Source organism: Periplaneta americana, chromosome 2 (genome assembly GCF_040183065.1).
Source record: "Periplaneta americana isolate PAMFEO1 chromosome 2, P.americana_PAMFEO1_priV1, whole genome shotgun sequence".
NCBI classification, from domain to species: Eukaryota; Metazoa; Arthropoda; class Insecta; order Blattodea; family Blattidae; genus Periplaneta; species Periplaneta americana.
In genome coordinates this window covers 101,799,241-101,816,507 of record NC_091118.1, presented here as the reverse complement: position 1 = coordinate 101,816,507, position 17,267 = coordinate 101,799,241, and the positions used below count along the sequence as shown (strand labels likewise).

Here is a 17,267-nt window from a genome sequence, read left to right as displayed (position 1 = left end):
CTATACCTAGTAAAGTGATTTGTTTGTATTTTACGTCAGTAAGATCGAACTCCAGTCGTGGAAGGGAGTAGCAAACGGTGTTTCCGGTTCTCAACCGTTAATCCAAAGGTATAGCCAGGTTAATATTAGAAATGTTAGTAAAAATAAAATGATGTCCCTGTACAAGTACAGCACGTTGCACCGTGAACTTTACCCGGGCTATGGTATTGATGATTAGACTTCGAAGTTGAGGCAAATTTACTCAAGTTAGGTACACACAGAATACAGTATTTACAAAACAGCTGGCAAGGTAGTCCTCTCCTCTCATACACACATTGTCAGAAGGGGCTTTTGCAATAGACTCAGCAATGAATAAAATTAAACGTTCGCCTGAGGGGCAAACGTTAATATTATGTACAGTTACCCTGAAAAAGAATGAGACGATTCTTGGTCGTCGGAAGTTGAAGTTCTACAGCGCGGTTCACTCGATATCGACGTAACGATACATAACATGACAAATAGTACAAGAATTGTTACAAGGACCACAACAAGGACAAGGACCAGAATAAGGATCACGAAGAAGACTGCCATTTAAGGCCAGGATTTCACAACATAGCTCGAGTCACAAAATATCATTGCTTCACTGTACCGAATGGCAAATGCCTGCTAAGGGATCTACATTCTGGACTGCTGCTGTCACTGTCTTGTCTCGTTAGGTCATATAGTGGCGTGTCGGTTCCACTATATAACCGAAACGTCTCGTGTTCGATCCCGGGTAAAATTTTTTTTTATTGAGGTGTAATTAATTTGTTCAGAGTTCCTCGACTGTCTAATTTGTCGAAAAATATGGAATAATTTATGCCCAATTTCTGGGTCTTACAAGTGGGCTGAACCTCGTCAAAAAAATAATAAAATAAATCTAAATCTTACTTAAAAGTATTCTTCCTCAACCATAATCATAAGAAACAAAAAGAGACCTGTTAACTTAAAATCTTGTCCACATGCCATCAGCTTCTATTACAGCTTTAAGTCGATCCGGCATGGATGTCACGAGATTGTGGAATAAGTTCTGATCCCCGGCGAGAGCTTTCCAGGTGTCAACAACTTGATTCCACAATTCGTCTCGATTTCCAGGGCGTCGGTGGGCATAGATGGCTATCCTTCTCTTTTGCAATTCCGACCATAAATTTTCGACGACATTCAAATCAGGTGACTTCGGAGGCCAATTAATGATTTCGATCTCGGGTCTCCTTTGAAACCATCTTTGAATGCTTGCAGCATAGTGCACGGGATGGTTATCCTGCTGGAACAGCAATGTTCCTTCGGGAAAACGTTCTCGGGCGGAGGGAAGGAATATATTTTCCACAATGTGCTCGTAAGTTTCCGCATTAAACCGGCCATCGATGCGTTCTATAACGCCAGGTCCATCGTAAGACATCCACCCCTAACACGATATGCTAAAGCGCCCCGATCTTTCACGTCGATGCACATAGCGCTGGTCATGTCGGAGACCATCCTCACGATAGAACGGACAGGACCTTCGTAATCACTCGAGATGGTTGTTTCGTCGGAGAAAATTACATTTCTCCAATCGAAATCCACTCGATTGGTAGCGAAGGCAAGATGGTCGACAGCTTGTGCTTCCCCCAATATTTCCATTTGCGCAGCCCTCCGGCTCCTAATACCGCGGTTCCTCAACCTGCTGATCACAGTCTGTGAAGAGCCGGGAAAGTTAGATGCTGCTCTTATTTCGTTAGCAGTCAGAAAGGGGTCCTGTCGAACTGTCTCGAATAAGAGAGCATCCTCTTCCAATGAAGAAATCCGCGAACCCCCAGGAATATGGCAATTTTCGACCTCCCCTAAATTTTGGTAACGATGAACCCACCTCGCGGCTGTACTTCCAGGAACACCGACCAAACGGCCAGCAGTTCTAGCCCCATATCCAGCCTCAACTAGAGCTATAACTCGCTGTCTCATGTCACGTCGGTTCGCCATTACGATGAGAAATGAGGGATGACGATAATACTTTAGTGTAGACAATGACTATTTAACGTGATGTATTATTGAAATAACTGGCATCTTGCATAGTAAGAGTTAATAAATCAACCCTAAATTAAATAACTAAATAACAGGATATAACAGGAAGTCCAATTGTTACGAAAATAATCAAATTAAATCTAATTACATTAAGTAAACAAACCAAGTTATGACACCACATTGCTACAGCTAAATTGTAGGTTATTAACATAAGCATTGAAAAAGTCCGTGGTTGTGCGTTGGACGACAAAGCCATCATCGAAAGTTCGAATCTTGCGGAGGAATGTAACTTCTTGCTTTTTATAATGTAAATCAGACTTCTAACTACAATCATTCATATTTCTTAGATTATTTATTAATATTTATAGCCAACATTGAATTTGTAATGAAAATACTTTAGAAATCTCATATGGAATTTGTGATCTGTAGTGACAAACATAGATTATCTCTCGGAACTTTTCCGTAAAAGTAAATTAAATTCACTCCTTGAAACTGGAAACCTTAGTCGTAGACTCATTTTCCCACAGCATACAAGCTGAAGTAGCACAGCCATTGATAAATGTTTTGTACAAAGAATTAGACTGAATTCCTATTCGACAGAACCTATAATCAATGGTTTGTCTGAACATGATAAACAAATCCTAAGTGTTTCCAATGTTACTGAACAATTTCAAAATATTAATTTAAAAACTAAGAAAGGATCGTAAATGTTGTATCTAGTGATTATTCACATTTATGTCTACAAAATGAATCTTGGAAAAACATATATGATACTGGTACTACTGATATTAAGAGTAAATGTATTGAATTTTTCACTTAATTTCATAATCACTTCAGTGGATGTTCTCCACTCAATGTTGTGAAAAAAATTCAAAAGTAAAAACAGGTAGTTAACGCAGGGACTTCAAAATCTCATGTATTAAAAAGAAGAATCTATATGTAATATGTTGCAATGTAATGATCCTCATGTTCTTAAATACTGCAAGAAGTACAGTGTAATTTATAAAAAATTATGAAAGAGGGAAATAGAATATATTTGAATAGAAAAGTACAAAACTCAGATAATACAATTAAACCTATTCGGAATATTATTAAATTTAAACTTGTATATATCCTAAGAAAGAAAATATTTTTTTTCATTAAAACCAATGATTATAAAGTAGAGGATCCCAAATCTATTGCAAATTCTTTTAACGTATTATAGTATATGGTACAGTAATATTATTGACAACTTAAACATTTAAGATTTTGCAAAAGATACTGCAATTGGTTACTTAACAGATACATTTAATAATTAGTATTAATATTTGTAATTAGTCAATAACTGCAACAGTGCTTTTTCATTCAATCATAACATGAATAAAATTGAATGCACATTAAATTAAACACTATTGCAAACACGTAGATAAAATAGTTAAAATTAACTGAAGGGGTGAGAATGAAATAATCCAAAGCCATACTTTTAACAAAAATTGTTTTGTGCGAGTGCATTTCTTACATATATGGGAAAGCTATTAATAAAATATTGTAATAATTATTCAACAAATGACTTAGCCTAAGGACTCTAAACCTTTGTAAAAGTTTGTCTATTATTACATATATTTTTTAATTTCATTTTAATTGTTAGTTTTAATATATATGCATTTACATTGTATATGTGTGTATAAATGTATTCATTAGATTAACGTTTATAATATTATAACTTGTAATTTTGTATTGTTTGCGATCATTAACATTTAATCTCAGAACTTTGTAAATCTCTATTTCAACGTTACTTAGCTATTTCAGACAAAAAAAAAAATCGTTGTGTAGACTAAGAATCGAACTCGCACTCTTCTACACAACACGCAGAAGTCTTACCGTCTGAGCTATCGAAACGACATGAAAGCGTTCCTTTCTGTGCGGAGTGTCGATCTAGTCATGAAGGTCCATTGTCGATTTAACTACACGATTTATGTATATATTTATCTTTTATTTACGTAATGTTATCATATATTTTGCAGTTTTTGAAGTGAATTTCGGAACGATGCTAGTAACAAACCAAATAGCCTGAATTTAAGTAACTCAATATTCATTATCTTGTGTATCGGTGCTCTGGTCTCCGATCATGCGCAGTGTCTTACATCTGAGACTTAGGAATATTCAATCGTCTCATCCTTTTCCAGGGAAACTGTACATCACAATACATTACATTATCGTCTCTCAGGTGTAGAAACGTAATATTTCTCTTAGGTCTATAAACAGTCATACTGGGATATATATATATATATATATATATATATATATATATATATATATATACACACACACACACACACACACACACACACACACACACACACACACACACACACACACACACACACACACACACACACACACACACACACACACACACACACACAAAGGTTCTTACTTACTTACAAATGATTTAAGGAACACTTAGGTTCACTGTCACCCTCACATAAACCCGCCATCGGTCCATATCCTGAGCAAGATTAATCCAGTCTCTATCATATCCCACATCCCTCGAAATCCATTTTTATATTATTCTTCCATCTACGTTTCGGCCTTCCCAAAGGTCTTTTCCCCTCCGGCCTCCCAACTAACACTCAATATGCATTTCTGCATTCGCCCATACGTGCTACATACCCTGCCAATCTCAAACGTCTGGATTTAATGTTCCTAATTATGTCAGGTGAAGAATACAATGCGTGCAGTTCTGCGTTGTGTAACTTTCTCCATTCTTCCATACCTTCATTCCTCTTAGCCTCAAATATTTTTCTAAACACCTTATTCTCAAACACCCTTAGTCTCTGTTCCTTTCTCAAAGTGAGAGTTCAAGTTTCACAACCATACAGAACCGAACCGTTTTATAAATTCTAACTTTCAGTTTTTTTAGAGCAATCGAGAACTCTATTGATTTCCCACTCAAAGCGAGTTTCTAGCAACAATTGATATATTCTCGTCAGATATGTTTGGAACTAACAAACGTCTTCTTTGACTGATATTAAAATTAAGGGAATAATATTCTTTATGTAATGGAAAAAACAATTGTATGGAAAATCTCTTATTGGTGAAAAATAATAATTTACCCGTCAAGAAAGAAGAGGAGCTGTTAGAATAATTACAAATATCTTCTGAACAGATCTTAAAAACTCGCGTTTCCTACAACGTCCCTGTTGCAATATTGATCGCCATCCATACATGGTGGAAGTAATATAACTGTGCAGATTTTAATAGTGTACTCTTTGGTTAGAGTATAACATAAAATTCTAATGCCGTATTTGTACCAAAGTTTTTCTCAGAAATAAAAAAATAATTTTCTCCTAAATGTTAACATTGTTTTACTCGATCAGTACTATCAATACTATTGTGACTTTTACTAGTATCATCAGAGAAGCTGACAAAGGAATTATTTATCCCTTTCCAATCTTTAAACAAACGGCGGTTTTCTTGCAAATTAAATGAAAAGATTAACATGTATCGTTATGTTTTCCCATTAGGTAGTCGGACAACCATGCTGGAGTGACTAAGGGACGGAATTCTGCTATTCAGGCCTGAATTTGTACTGTATGACGTGCATTCGTAGGTGAGCCGGAACGTGCTGTTGCCAAACTACGCGGACTTTCAGTCTAATTTTCTAAATTAACCATTTAATTCCAAAAAGCATAATAGGTGTTTTATTTTTTTATTATTCTATTGCACCCTGCAATTTGCACAACCCTCTGACTGAGGTTTTAGCTGATACTCGTATGTGTATCTATTAATCAGGCAGTACATCTCACTTGATGTGTGTCAGAGGAAGAAAAATTGGCTGTATACATCTCAAGTCTGATTAGTGTAACATGTTAGTACCGGTAGTAAGAGTTATATGCAACGGAGGGGGAAAGAAACTGGCCATCCTATCTCATTTCCTGGCTTGGTTGCCTCATTGGTATTATTAGGTTCAAACTTGTTTCCGGACAGTTGACTAACAAGATGTGTGAGGGTACCAGTGCATTTTCTGCTCTGGTCTACTTGAACAAAATAAAAAGAAATAATGTTGAGGTAGACAACTGAGCCAGACTTCGCAAAGCAACATCAACTATCATATTGACTATTTCGTTTATATGACGTCATTGCATTTTCGACCAATGAAGTGTAATGAAATTTTGAATTCCAACCAATCACAGTCAGACTTTGCGATAATTTCTGCAGCTAGATTTATCGCTATCAATTTATCGTATAGTCGTTCTTTTGTTTAGTCGTTGTCGCCAACTGTTTCCCCTTAAATTGATGATCATGAATACATTAAGCTGCAACTACACAGTTACACTTTCCTTTCAACTTTAAAGCAATGAATGCAAGATTGATATTTAATATTAATTAATATATTTACGCAGTGAAGATCACTTTCAAAACGGCGCACCATGTAGACACAAAATCTTTATGCATCTTAATTGAACGTACCTTTTAAACTTGATTCTTTCAATATTCTTCCCAGATTGCACGCATAAGCGATTGGAATATTGAACTGTGTAGATGCAGCTTTAGTTCCGTTACACACTACAGCGAGAATGCGTTTGTCGAGCTATAAAAAATGCTTTCGTGTAGCACTGATTGTAAGTAACGGTCGAAACAAGGCACAGCTGACATTGGTCCTGCTTCCACAGGTACGCCTAACGTAACCTATAAAATTGTAGCCTATAACATTTGTATTGAAATTAAACAATTAATAGACGTTCAAATTTATGTAACATCATCGCATATCAAACTCAAAGACCTTGCATAGTAATAATGTCTTTGATCGAACTGCCTTTCGTATGGCGTAATAAAATTCGTGTTTTAATTAGGCCTATCTATACAGAGATGGCTTCACTGTGTAGCAACATGTCTCGCTGTGAATACATAAGCATTGGTATATAGCTGTCCCCACTGTTACTGTTAAATTAAATTATGATTTCAGCAGATAATGAAAATGTATTTGCTATAATAATAATAATAATAGAAAAGTGCAGTACATGTAATTAACATTGTTAAACTAGTATTTCGCTTTTCGCGATTGGCATTACTGAATAATAACATCGAATTTCTTTATTGCAATAATCTATATTCATCTACGAGTATTTCAACTTCACAATGTCTGAATAGGTGAAGTATTCGTTAATATACAATTATTAACATTTTGTGATCGAATTTTAGGGATATATTATTTAAATTTTTATTTTATTCATGAAATAGTCCTAATAAATGTCACTCGAAGTCTGAGATTTCCCAGAGAAATCCACTCGCTTCGCTCGTGGATTTATCGGCAGATCTCAGACCTCTCGTGACATTACTACAGATAAATCTTATAGTAGGTCTAGAAACTGGTTTAATCTTTAACAGCAAAGACATGATGTAACGTTAATTTTTTTATTTATGCATTTTCAGATTACATTCAAATGCTAAAACTTGAATTTGATATCGCTGTCAATTTATGATGTTTAATTCACACGTTATGCAAATGCTTAATGAGTAGAACATGATTGCCAGCCTAAATTATACAAAATATTTTGGGGATATATATTATAAGCATATAAAGCGTTTATATTTGAACCGATGCTTAGTTACAACATTTAGATTTACTTTTGTTACTTTAAACATTTTATGGATACGTAAATAACTTATTTCTCTTATATCACAAGGAGGGAAATGTTCGTTAAGATGTTTTTATACTAAATGGTATTTTCTAAACTCCAAACGAACTATAGTAACATTTTCAACATGATCTAATTATTACGGATCTCACAAAAGTTAGATCTTCCTTAGGATAATTAATAAAATTGATTTGGTTCATCAAAACCGAAACAAAAATAACTAAATTTTATAGTGTTTTTTAAGCATTTCAAAACTGTTGAAGCAAAGTGAGTACATTTTACTATTATCTAGTGCTCGAAATGGAACAGTACACATTACCGATATTCCTGTGTCATATCGTCACTTTTTATTCATAAATATGTATATAGGCTACCTGTAGATTTTTACAAACTAATACTAAAGTAATTCATTAATTGTGCAAACATTCAATTTCATTGTGAAATATTAAAATTTGCGACGACTAACGTACATAATTTCATTCATATTACACTGTAATTGCTCTTGGAATACATTACATACTTCAAGAAATAAAGCAACATAAAAGCAGAAACAAGTTAGAATGTATTGAAGTTTGAATACGTGCAATCAGTCAAAAGAATATGCTGCTGATAAAGTAAAATAGAAATAAGTATATAAAATTATATCTTATTAGTATTACTAAGTGTATTCTCATGTGTTTAATATATAGTATAATATTATTTGGAGGTATAACCTAACTTTCTTTTTAAAAAATACCGGAACTTCTCAATTTCAGATTTGAGTACTGGAAACCTTCGAAAATTATGCCAGAATAATAAGCAAAAATGTTAATTTTTAGACATAAAATTCATGTATATAATAAATAGTGATGAATGAGTTTAACAAATTAGCTGCTTCCAATATTTAGACAAAGTTATCAATTATATAAAAAAGACGACATTACAATTATTGCTAAGTATAATGCAGTCATGGAAGAAGTTAACGAAGTCTTTAAATCTAAGTTAGTCCAAAAAAAACTAAATATAATATACGAATCTATTAAACACTGATTCGGTACTTACGATGACATGACATTAAGGCTGCATTATTAGAATCTATGACAAAAAGAGGCTTAAAGAAAATTAAAATTCGCAAGAACAGAAGAAGGATATGCCATACTATACAGGCGAAGTAATGTAGACATTTCTTTAAGCATTTAGAATTGATTATATATAGATAAATGAAAAATGAATAGAAAAATCACGTTCCTCGCATGGATGCTTCTGGAATTCTGCCAATTCTGAAGTGTAATGGACTTTGTGAAATGTATTCGTAATAGGACATTAAGAGTCCAATAGGCCTACATATCAGATAGAAAAAGGAAAAATTTATATCTTTTTGTGAAACAGCACTCAGATCTCATCGTAGTTCAGCAGTTACTATCAAATTCTTGTCAGTTCAATGAAAATATTCAATGTTGCATCAAAAGAAATTTTGAGTTATCGTGGCCACAAGGTTCCGTCAGAAATTCCACTCAATAGTACAATGAAAATCTCTCTTGCTTAATTAGAATTTAGGTAACTTTTTTATTTAATTATTGTGTCCACATAATCCCATCACGAACCCAAACTTTCTTAGTTTTGTAAACACACACACGCACAAAGACAGAAATCATTGCTAAAGAATCGAAACGTGGTTTTAAAGACTTCAAAATATATACCGTTAATCAGAGAGTAGAATTTTTGGCGATTTCTTAGTTTCTCCGCTCAGATGCATGAAAAAAGGAGTTTTTTTTTTTAAATATAGAGTTGGTTAGAACATTCCAATACTCAACACAGATGTTAGACACTGAGCTTGTTGGGTGTGCGCAAAAGTCTAATTTCAAAAGTGGGCGTAACCAATTGCAAGGAATATAAAATGATTTCTATAGCATGAAACTACAGACAACAAAACTACCTTGCTGAACTGACATTCTACTACACAAACTTATTATATACTGTATATAGGAAAATAAACCACTCACTCATGTATGCATTTAAAATCCCGTGTAGAACTGTGAACAGTCACTGCATGGTCAACTACTTACAGAACACACACTACAACTATGAATATTTTACTGTCTACAGAAAATTCCATCGATCTCGCAAGCCAGGAAATTGTGACACAATCACCGTTGAAGGCGACGCTTTTAGCACAAGACCACAACCTGCTGTCAGTTCGGCTCAATACTAGCGTCACGGCGCCCGGCCTCTGGATACTCACTGTGACAGGCGCAGACTCCTCGGCGGGCTACAACGTCATCGTCAAGGCCACTAGCCCACTCTACTTCAACGCCACAACCAGTGCAATCCGTGACGTCACAAAACACAGAGGTAACACTGGGTTCATTTCTAGAAGGCTATGCATGCTAGTGCTGCCAACTGAAGTTATCCACATTTCATTACATCTAAAGGTTTTTTCATTAATTTTCATTTTGTGGTAGTGAATAGAACTGATAAACAAACCTTCAATGTCATCAATATGGTTACTTAAAAAAATCTGCATAATCTCAAAGTTATGTAACAAGTCTGTTCATCATCTCATTCAACATTATTTTTCGTAATAGTTATTCAGCTAATTAGTGACTGACATTACTAAAAATGTTTCTTTAACCTTGAAGTTACCTTTTTCATCTATACTTTCGCAATTTCATCTTTATTACCTAATTTTGTAATAGTTTGCAAAGCTGGTTAGGGTTATATTTAACTTTCACATTCAGTATTTTATAAAATTTTTGTCACCTTAATCTTAGAGCTATCTTGCACATATTGTGTAAATTTGTCCCTAATTTCAATTAGGATTATTTCATTTATGAATGTTGTAAGAATTGGTGGGATAGTACAGTACTCAAAGAAATTGTTGCATGATCAGGCTATTGGCAAAAGCAGCTATATATAAAGATTTTGGTACCCTGAATTCCTTTCCTCCTTGGTTACTAAATGAACATTTTAAACATATGAAACAACTATTACAAACTACATAAAAGCGAGGAATAAAAGTGGGTCAAGTTGCGAGAAAAGTTATATCCCTACTGTGATCAATTCCAATACTGAAGTTACATCCATCAGTAAAATTTACAATTGCAAAAACAGCTAAATCATTATGACAAAATGGCAACCACAAACTTTAAGTTACAAAAGTAATTACATTCTTTTTGTACAGGGATATCATTTTATTTTTACTAACAGTTCTAATATTAACCTGGCTATACCTTTGGATTAACGGTTGAGAACCGGAAACACCGTTTGCTAACCCCTTCCACGACTGGAGTTCGATGATACCGGCGTAAAATACAAACAAATCACTTTATTAGATATAGGAGGGAAGAAAAGTAGTTCATCCATTTACGTAAACTAGGATATATCGCGATTTTGAGTTTGATAATTTTCATTAGGTTTTTGTTTAATCAAAATATAGTACTGTATTAACAATAAGTGTTTTTACTCACGAACTGAGCTATTTATTCGGACGTATTCATTATGCAGTGTATATTATACTGCCTACAGCACATTAGCGTACAATTTAGAGAATGATTTTAAATTTAAAAATAATCATAATATGGATATGTAAACACATTTTTGAAAGTGGTGGCGTTCATTTTAATACAGGCTTCAGTTCTTTTGTGCATATTATCGCACTATAGATTATTGTACCTAATTCCAATTAGCAGTTTCGTCTTTCGTACTAGTAACTCATGTTGAAATAATTCTGTACCTACTCTATAAAAGAGTACCTTATGTAGTGTAAATTTAATCTTCACTTCTGCCCGATCCGAAAAAATAAAATTACTCAGACATGCTATCTACTGTCCGTCCAAGTGGTTTTGTCGCAGGGTCGTAAATCACGTAACAATTACTTAACGAGGCCCTTTTATTTAAGTTATTTTAAACAGTTGTATAATATTATGTAGACATCCAATTCCTAACAGAAATTAACGAGGCCCTTTTATTTAAGTTATTTTAAACAGTTGTATAATATTATGTTGACACCCAATTCCTAACAGAAATTAATGTTTTCAGAAAAGAGCTAAGACAGCCCAGCCACTAGCCTTTACAGGGAGGCGAGCAGAAGCGGATGGGGAAACCGGGATGCGACGTAGGCAAACGGGCGACAGTACCTGTGCGAAAATACGATTCAATATTGAAAGATCTTTCGTCACTGGAAAACGCGAACATATTTCTGGAACGTACTATACTAACTCAGTACTGTTTACTATGACCGTAAGGAGACTTTGACTGTATACGCGGCCTTAGTTCTGTGTGGAGGACGATAGGAAGTTTACTAGTAGAGAGGGGTGGGAGTGAAGTACATTCAAAAACTCAGGTACAATAAAAATTGAAGCCCCTGTATAACCATCAGGGAAACTTATTTTCACCCATAATAAAATTCTGTGGCATTTATAAATACGTGAATAGGAGAAAAAAATAAAATGTTAACAACACTAGAAAACAGCTATATATTATTAATATAGTCGTTTTGTATAAACAGGTTCGACTTTATTAATTTATTGTATCTACCTTTTCAAAGATTAGCTGTTGCTTTTCTGAATATTTTATATTTCGCTAATTTATCAGTTTTACTTTCAGCATAACGATGGAAGAGGATATTAATGTGATGATAGAGGGTGAAAGTAATATATTTGAGACTCCCCCTAACAAATCTGTTAGAATGTTTTTTTCATTTCATTAAACTAGAAACACCTGACTAAATAGAGAAAAAGAAATTGTATATTTTTCCGTAAATGGTTGAAAGTATTTTGTAATATAATGCATATGAATGCAGATAAGATTTACCGGGCATCATTAATGTCTGATGACTGGATAATGAAATTAGCTATTCTAATGATACATTTCGCTTGATTAATGAAGTCTTTCACTTCAACGTCCTGAAAAACCATATTTAATACTATGGCTAGAGTAGAAGCATTCAAAAGAAAGCTTGAGAACTGGAAAGAAAGAATTAAGAATATTACAGATATATTTTTTGCCTACAAAGACTTGATAAAAATATAAAGGGACGTTATAAAACACTTAGAAAAACTCAGCGAAATATTGATAACTAGTTTTCTGTACAAAAATCCGAATGGATTCAATTTCTATTTCACTGCACTGGCGAAACCTCTCTACATCCATGTGAAGAAAATAAGCTAACATAGCTATCATGACAGTATCCTGAAAAACAAGTTTCTGGAAATATCTTTACCAAAATTTTGGATATGTGTACTATTTTATTTTATATATTAGTGGGTTATTTTACGACGCTGTATCAACACCTCAGGTTATTTAGCGTCTGAATGAAATGGTGATAATGCAAGTGAAATGAGTCCGGGGTCCAGCACCGATAGTTACCCAGTATTTGCTCATATTGGGTTGAGGGGGAAAAAAAAAAAACCTCAACCAGGTAACTTGTCCCGACCGGGATTCCAACCCGGGCCACCTGGTTTCGCGGCCAGACGCGTTTTTCTGCAATGACTTCAGTTTTTCACAAGAAAGGAATCGGTCGAACCTCAAAACCTTCAGGACTACTCGCGTTCGGAGCTTGCAAAAACGTCGCAACCAAGCATCGACAAACTTGTTCTAACAGTTCAGAAGCAAGTATCTCGTTGAATACATGTTTTAAATCACTTTTGTAATAGGATTATAATATATTCCATTATATTATGACCCTAGGTAGGAAAGTTCGTACCAAAACAGTAGATTTCAGTTGAGTACAGCGAGGAGTAAAGATGTCACCCGAGCCTCGTCCTAATCTAAACGATACGCAGTATGTTCGCATAAACAACGCATGGTGACATTCTGTGGAGCTGTGCGGAGTCGTGAATAGTCTGAAGAATATTGTTAATTTATATTAATATTTTAGGTTCTGAACAAAGTGAGCTATTCTGTTATTATTGTATTATTTACGTAATGTTAAAATTATGCATGATTCCAAAAAAGTAAACTCAACTGTTATTAAATAATGATGCAAACAAGAGTGTGTAACACATTTATTCCCCCCCCCCAAATTATTCGTTAGATGTTGACGTCTCGTGCTGCTAGGCATTCGATTGCGTTACAGTCCAAGTTCAACATCGGAATTACGATACGAACTTCCAAGCTGTCATTACAATAGAAATGAGAAACTTTCTTGAAAACAATTATGGGTTTAATATTATGTGCCACATACGAGATACCCTATTAGATTCACAAAGTAGTTGTTTACCTGATGATAGTAAGATATACTGTATCATATTTCAGATTTGCTCCAGTAACGTCTTGTGATGTTGAACGAATATTTTCAGAGTACAAATATTGTTTTTTTTTTTCTTCTGAACATAAAAGACGCATTTCTTAAGATAAAATGGAAATATTCATTGTTATTTGTTATAATGAAGCTAGAATCATAATTGTATACTTTGTATGCAATTTTTATATGTCAGGGTAAATTATTTTAGTTTGGGAGTTACGAAAGTTTATAATTACAAATTATTGTTTTCTTATATTATTCGTTTATTATTTTCTTGTTCTAAGGCCGTGGACGATTGGAGCACGTTTGGTTACCACCCGGCTGTACATGTTTGTCGTTCTGGTTCCTACATATTAGGCAAGGAGCCCTCACTAAAGTGATAAGAGGAAATGAGGGGCCTCATCATCGAAAAGGTTGAGGAAACACTGTTCTAGGCAGCACACGATTTATTTACATCTATTTACACGTTTTGAAATATATTTTAAAAACATTTTAGTGCACTCTTTTTGCGGTGTGTAATGTCTATTATCTTCAGTTTCACAATGGAAATGTACTTTTGTGTTTCTTTTGGGAAAAGGCATGAATGCAAAATCAGCAGCTGAAGATATATGTGAAGTGTAAAATGAAGGGATGGTCAGTAGTAGGACGGCTTCGTACTGCTTTAAGCGATTCAACGATGGAGACCTAAATCTAAAAAAATTTCCTCGCTCAGGAAGACCACCTATTCTAGAAAAACTATAGAGCAGCCACTCGCTATAGAGTCATTTCACGTCAAATCGCACAAAATTATACAAATTTTGACCTTCATATTCCTGTTTGCGTTTATATTTTTTTTACCAACTCTATGGGTCTAATAAACCAACAAGTGTGTTTTTATTTCCTCCTAAGTCCACATGTTTTTAAAATGTTGCATGCTAAAATTCGTTAAAAATGTCGCACAATGCAACATTTAAAGCGTCATATTTCTGAGGATATTGATGTTAAAATTGTTTTTGAAAAATGCATTTAAAGGCTTAAAGTACTGTCTTTCGTTAAATATTCACTAACTAATTTTAATATAATTATTACAAATATTTTTTATGATTCAATTTTTAAAAGTTAGATATCAATGTGAAATAGCCGTATTAAAAATCTAAAAAAATGCCTACTAGGTGCACTGAAGTATTCTTAATAATTCCAGAAAAAATCACAATGGGATCTCCATAGTTTAATGGAAATTTATTTACTTACGAAACAATGTGTAGCGGTCGGTGCAGCAGCAGTGGACGGGAAGCGTTGAAGCGCGCTGGGAGGTTTATCGGCGCTGGATGATCGAGTGAACGTTGCAACATTACACCCAGTATGGATCAAGTCATTCGAGAAAACACTGCTAATTTACTTGTTATATCTTCATATATTTGTACATTATGCTTTTAAACGTTTGTTTTCATTCACACTTCACTTTAAATTTTCATTCGCCTATTTTCTTTCTCGAAAGAAAATTGTTGTACTAAATCTTCAGTTTCTGACATCGGAGTGAAAGAATGTAATTTTAATGTACCAGTTATTGGTTTTAGATTGTGGTATCTGGCCTGCAAATTTTCAGCATGGTTTTTGTGCTCATTCGATGGACAAAATATAACACGTTATAAATGTTTTTTGTGACCAAACAGTTTTTCTTTTGGTGTTGTTATAGGATCTTGTATAGGTTGGCTCTCGTGGCAAATCTTTTAACAGCTCCTCCAATGCCATCACATGGACCTTTACCATGCGACGTTGCAAAGAAGTGTCATTCGGCGCTAATTCCGTAATCGCCTTCATGTAAACAATTATTTTTAAAATTACTTTTGTTTTTGTATTGTGAAGTAGATGATTTTTTTTTCATATCGTTGAATTCTTGGTTCAAGAAATTGATTGCTTCGGATTGAAAAAAGTGAAAGGAATCGGTGTCATGTTTCATGCTTTCTGAGATGACAACAATACTTTTGTGACGAATTTCTGTATCTTCTTTGAAATATACCACGAAAGGACATATTTTGGCTGGCATTTGTTCCAATGCACACCTTGTATTGAATCTTATATTACAAATGAATGATTTTCAGAAAAGTCTGCAATAAATGTAATTTTCAGGTTGTACATTTTCTTTGCATTCCGTCAAAAATAAAATATAGCCGACTTTTGAAGGGATGACGATGCATCTTCTACATGAAAAACTTTACTTGCTAGGGAACCTTTTACTTTTTTAAACTTTTCACGGGGGTATCGTTTTCGTTGTAGTTTTCTTTTCTTGATAAGGGATTCTATTGACATCAAACTCTTGTTTAATTCCTCAATATTGCTGATTTCTAGCGCTTTATCCATATAACTGCTAGAAGAAGAACTGGCATAATCACTTTCTCTGTCCGCACTTTCATTTGATTCATGTTTATTAATATCACAAGAACTACCGGCTTCACATATAATTTCACCTGACCTATCCGGAAGTTGATAGATTTTTTACGGAAAGAATCACATATTCGCACATTCAAAGACTCCTTTAAATTAAGCTTTATCAATAAATCGCGACTTACGCGTCTTAGTGTATTTTTATTTTTAAAAGCGTGATTAGGAAGGTCAAATGGATTTAAACACTTCTTATATATTACGCGATCTTTGCTGTCACTAATGTTGTATAAAAGTCACGCTACTCCATGAAATTCAAACCCTGACTGATTATTTTTCTCTTCCATATTTTGTCTCCTGCCATCTGTTTACTGCCATAAAATTTACTGCCTTACCCAGCCTTGCTATCGTTGAACATTTGGCCATATTACAGTATAAACATACAGCATTATGAAGGGCTGCCCCTCTCAGCTGAGCTGACAATATTAAAATAACTTTAGATAAGATATTTACTGTTCCTTAAGGTATTAATCATTTGATGAATGAATGCATTTGTATTTTAGTGTGGCGTATATGCAATGGGGGATTTCATAAAACTCTCCGTGGGTAGCCTTCTAGCCCACGGCCACAAGCAGTTCATTAGCTGGGGTTTGCGAGCGCGTGCATGCCTCCGGAAAATAAATTGTTGCAAATGTATGTGTGCAGGTCCCATACTTCTAAATGCAGTAGTTTACAGATAATACATCAGGGAACAAGTCTATATTTTTTTCAGATTTTTAACTTGGCTATATAATATAGTAAATTTGCTTTGAAAAATAAATGATTAAAAAATTAGGCCAAATTTTAAATTTATTTGTGATAAGCCTAAAGTAATAAAAAGTGTTGTATTTAGTCTTTCAAATGCGTCAAACCGCAAATCTCAATTATATGTAGACACAGAATTCCAAGTGAGTTTTTGTAACAGTGCGCGCATAATTTGCGTAATTTCAAATAGTCATAACTACACAAATAATTAATAATTGTGAAAATAAAACAATACGGATCTC

At 34.2% G+C, this 17,267-nt stretch overlaps 2 protein-coding genes across 3 annotated transcripts in view; one reads left to right on the top strand and one right to left on the bottom strand.

The window, feature by feature from the left end:
• PAPLA1 (Phosphatidic Acid Phospholipase A1) overlaps positions 1-17,267 on the bottom strand; it is a 246,688-nt gene that overhangs the window by 191,972 nt on the left and 37,449 nt on the right. The window contains exon 1 of one of the 2 annotated variants that reach the window (XM_069818224.1): positions 9,620-9,760. The exons of the other annotated variant lie outside the window; for it this stretch is intronic. Coding sequence (XP_069674325.1) covers positions 9,620-9,623 — 4 coding nt within the window. The 5' untranslated portion in view covers positions 9,624-9,760. Of the gene's footprint in view, positions 1-9,619; positions 9,761-17,267 lie in introns of those variants that run through there. 2 annotated transcript variants of the gene reach the window in all.
• The window catches only part of LOC138694476 (uncharacterized), a 141,517-nt gene that overhangs the window by 97,652 nt on the left and 26,598 nt on the right, over positions 1-17,267 (top strand). Inside the window, exon 5 of the mRNA XM_069818232.1 lies at positions 9,723-9,968. Coding sequence (XP_069674333.1) covers positions 9,723-9,968 — 246 coding nt within the window. The remainder of the gene's footprint in view (positions 1-9,722; positions 9,969-17,267) is intronic.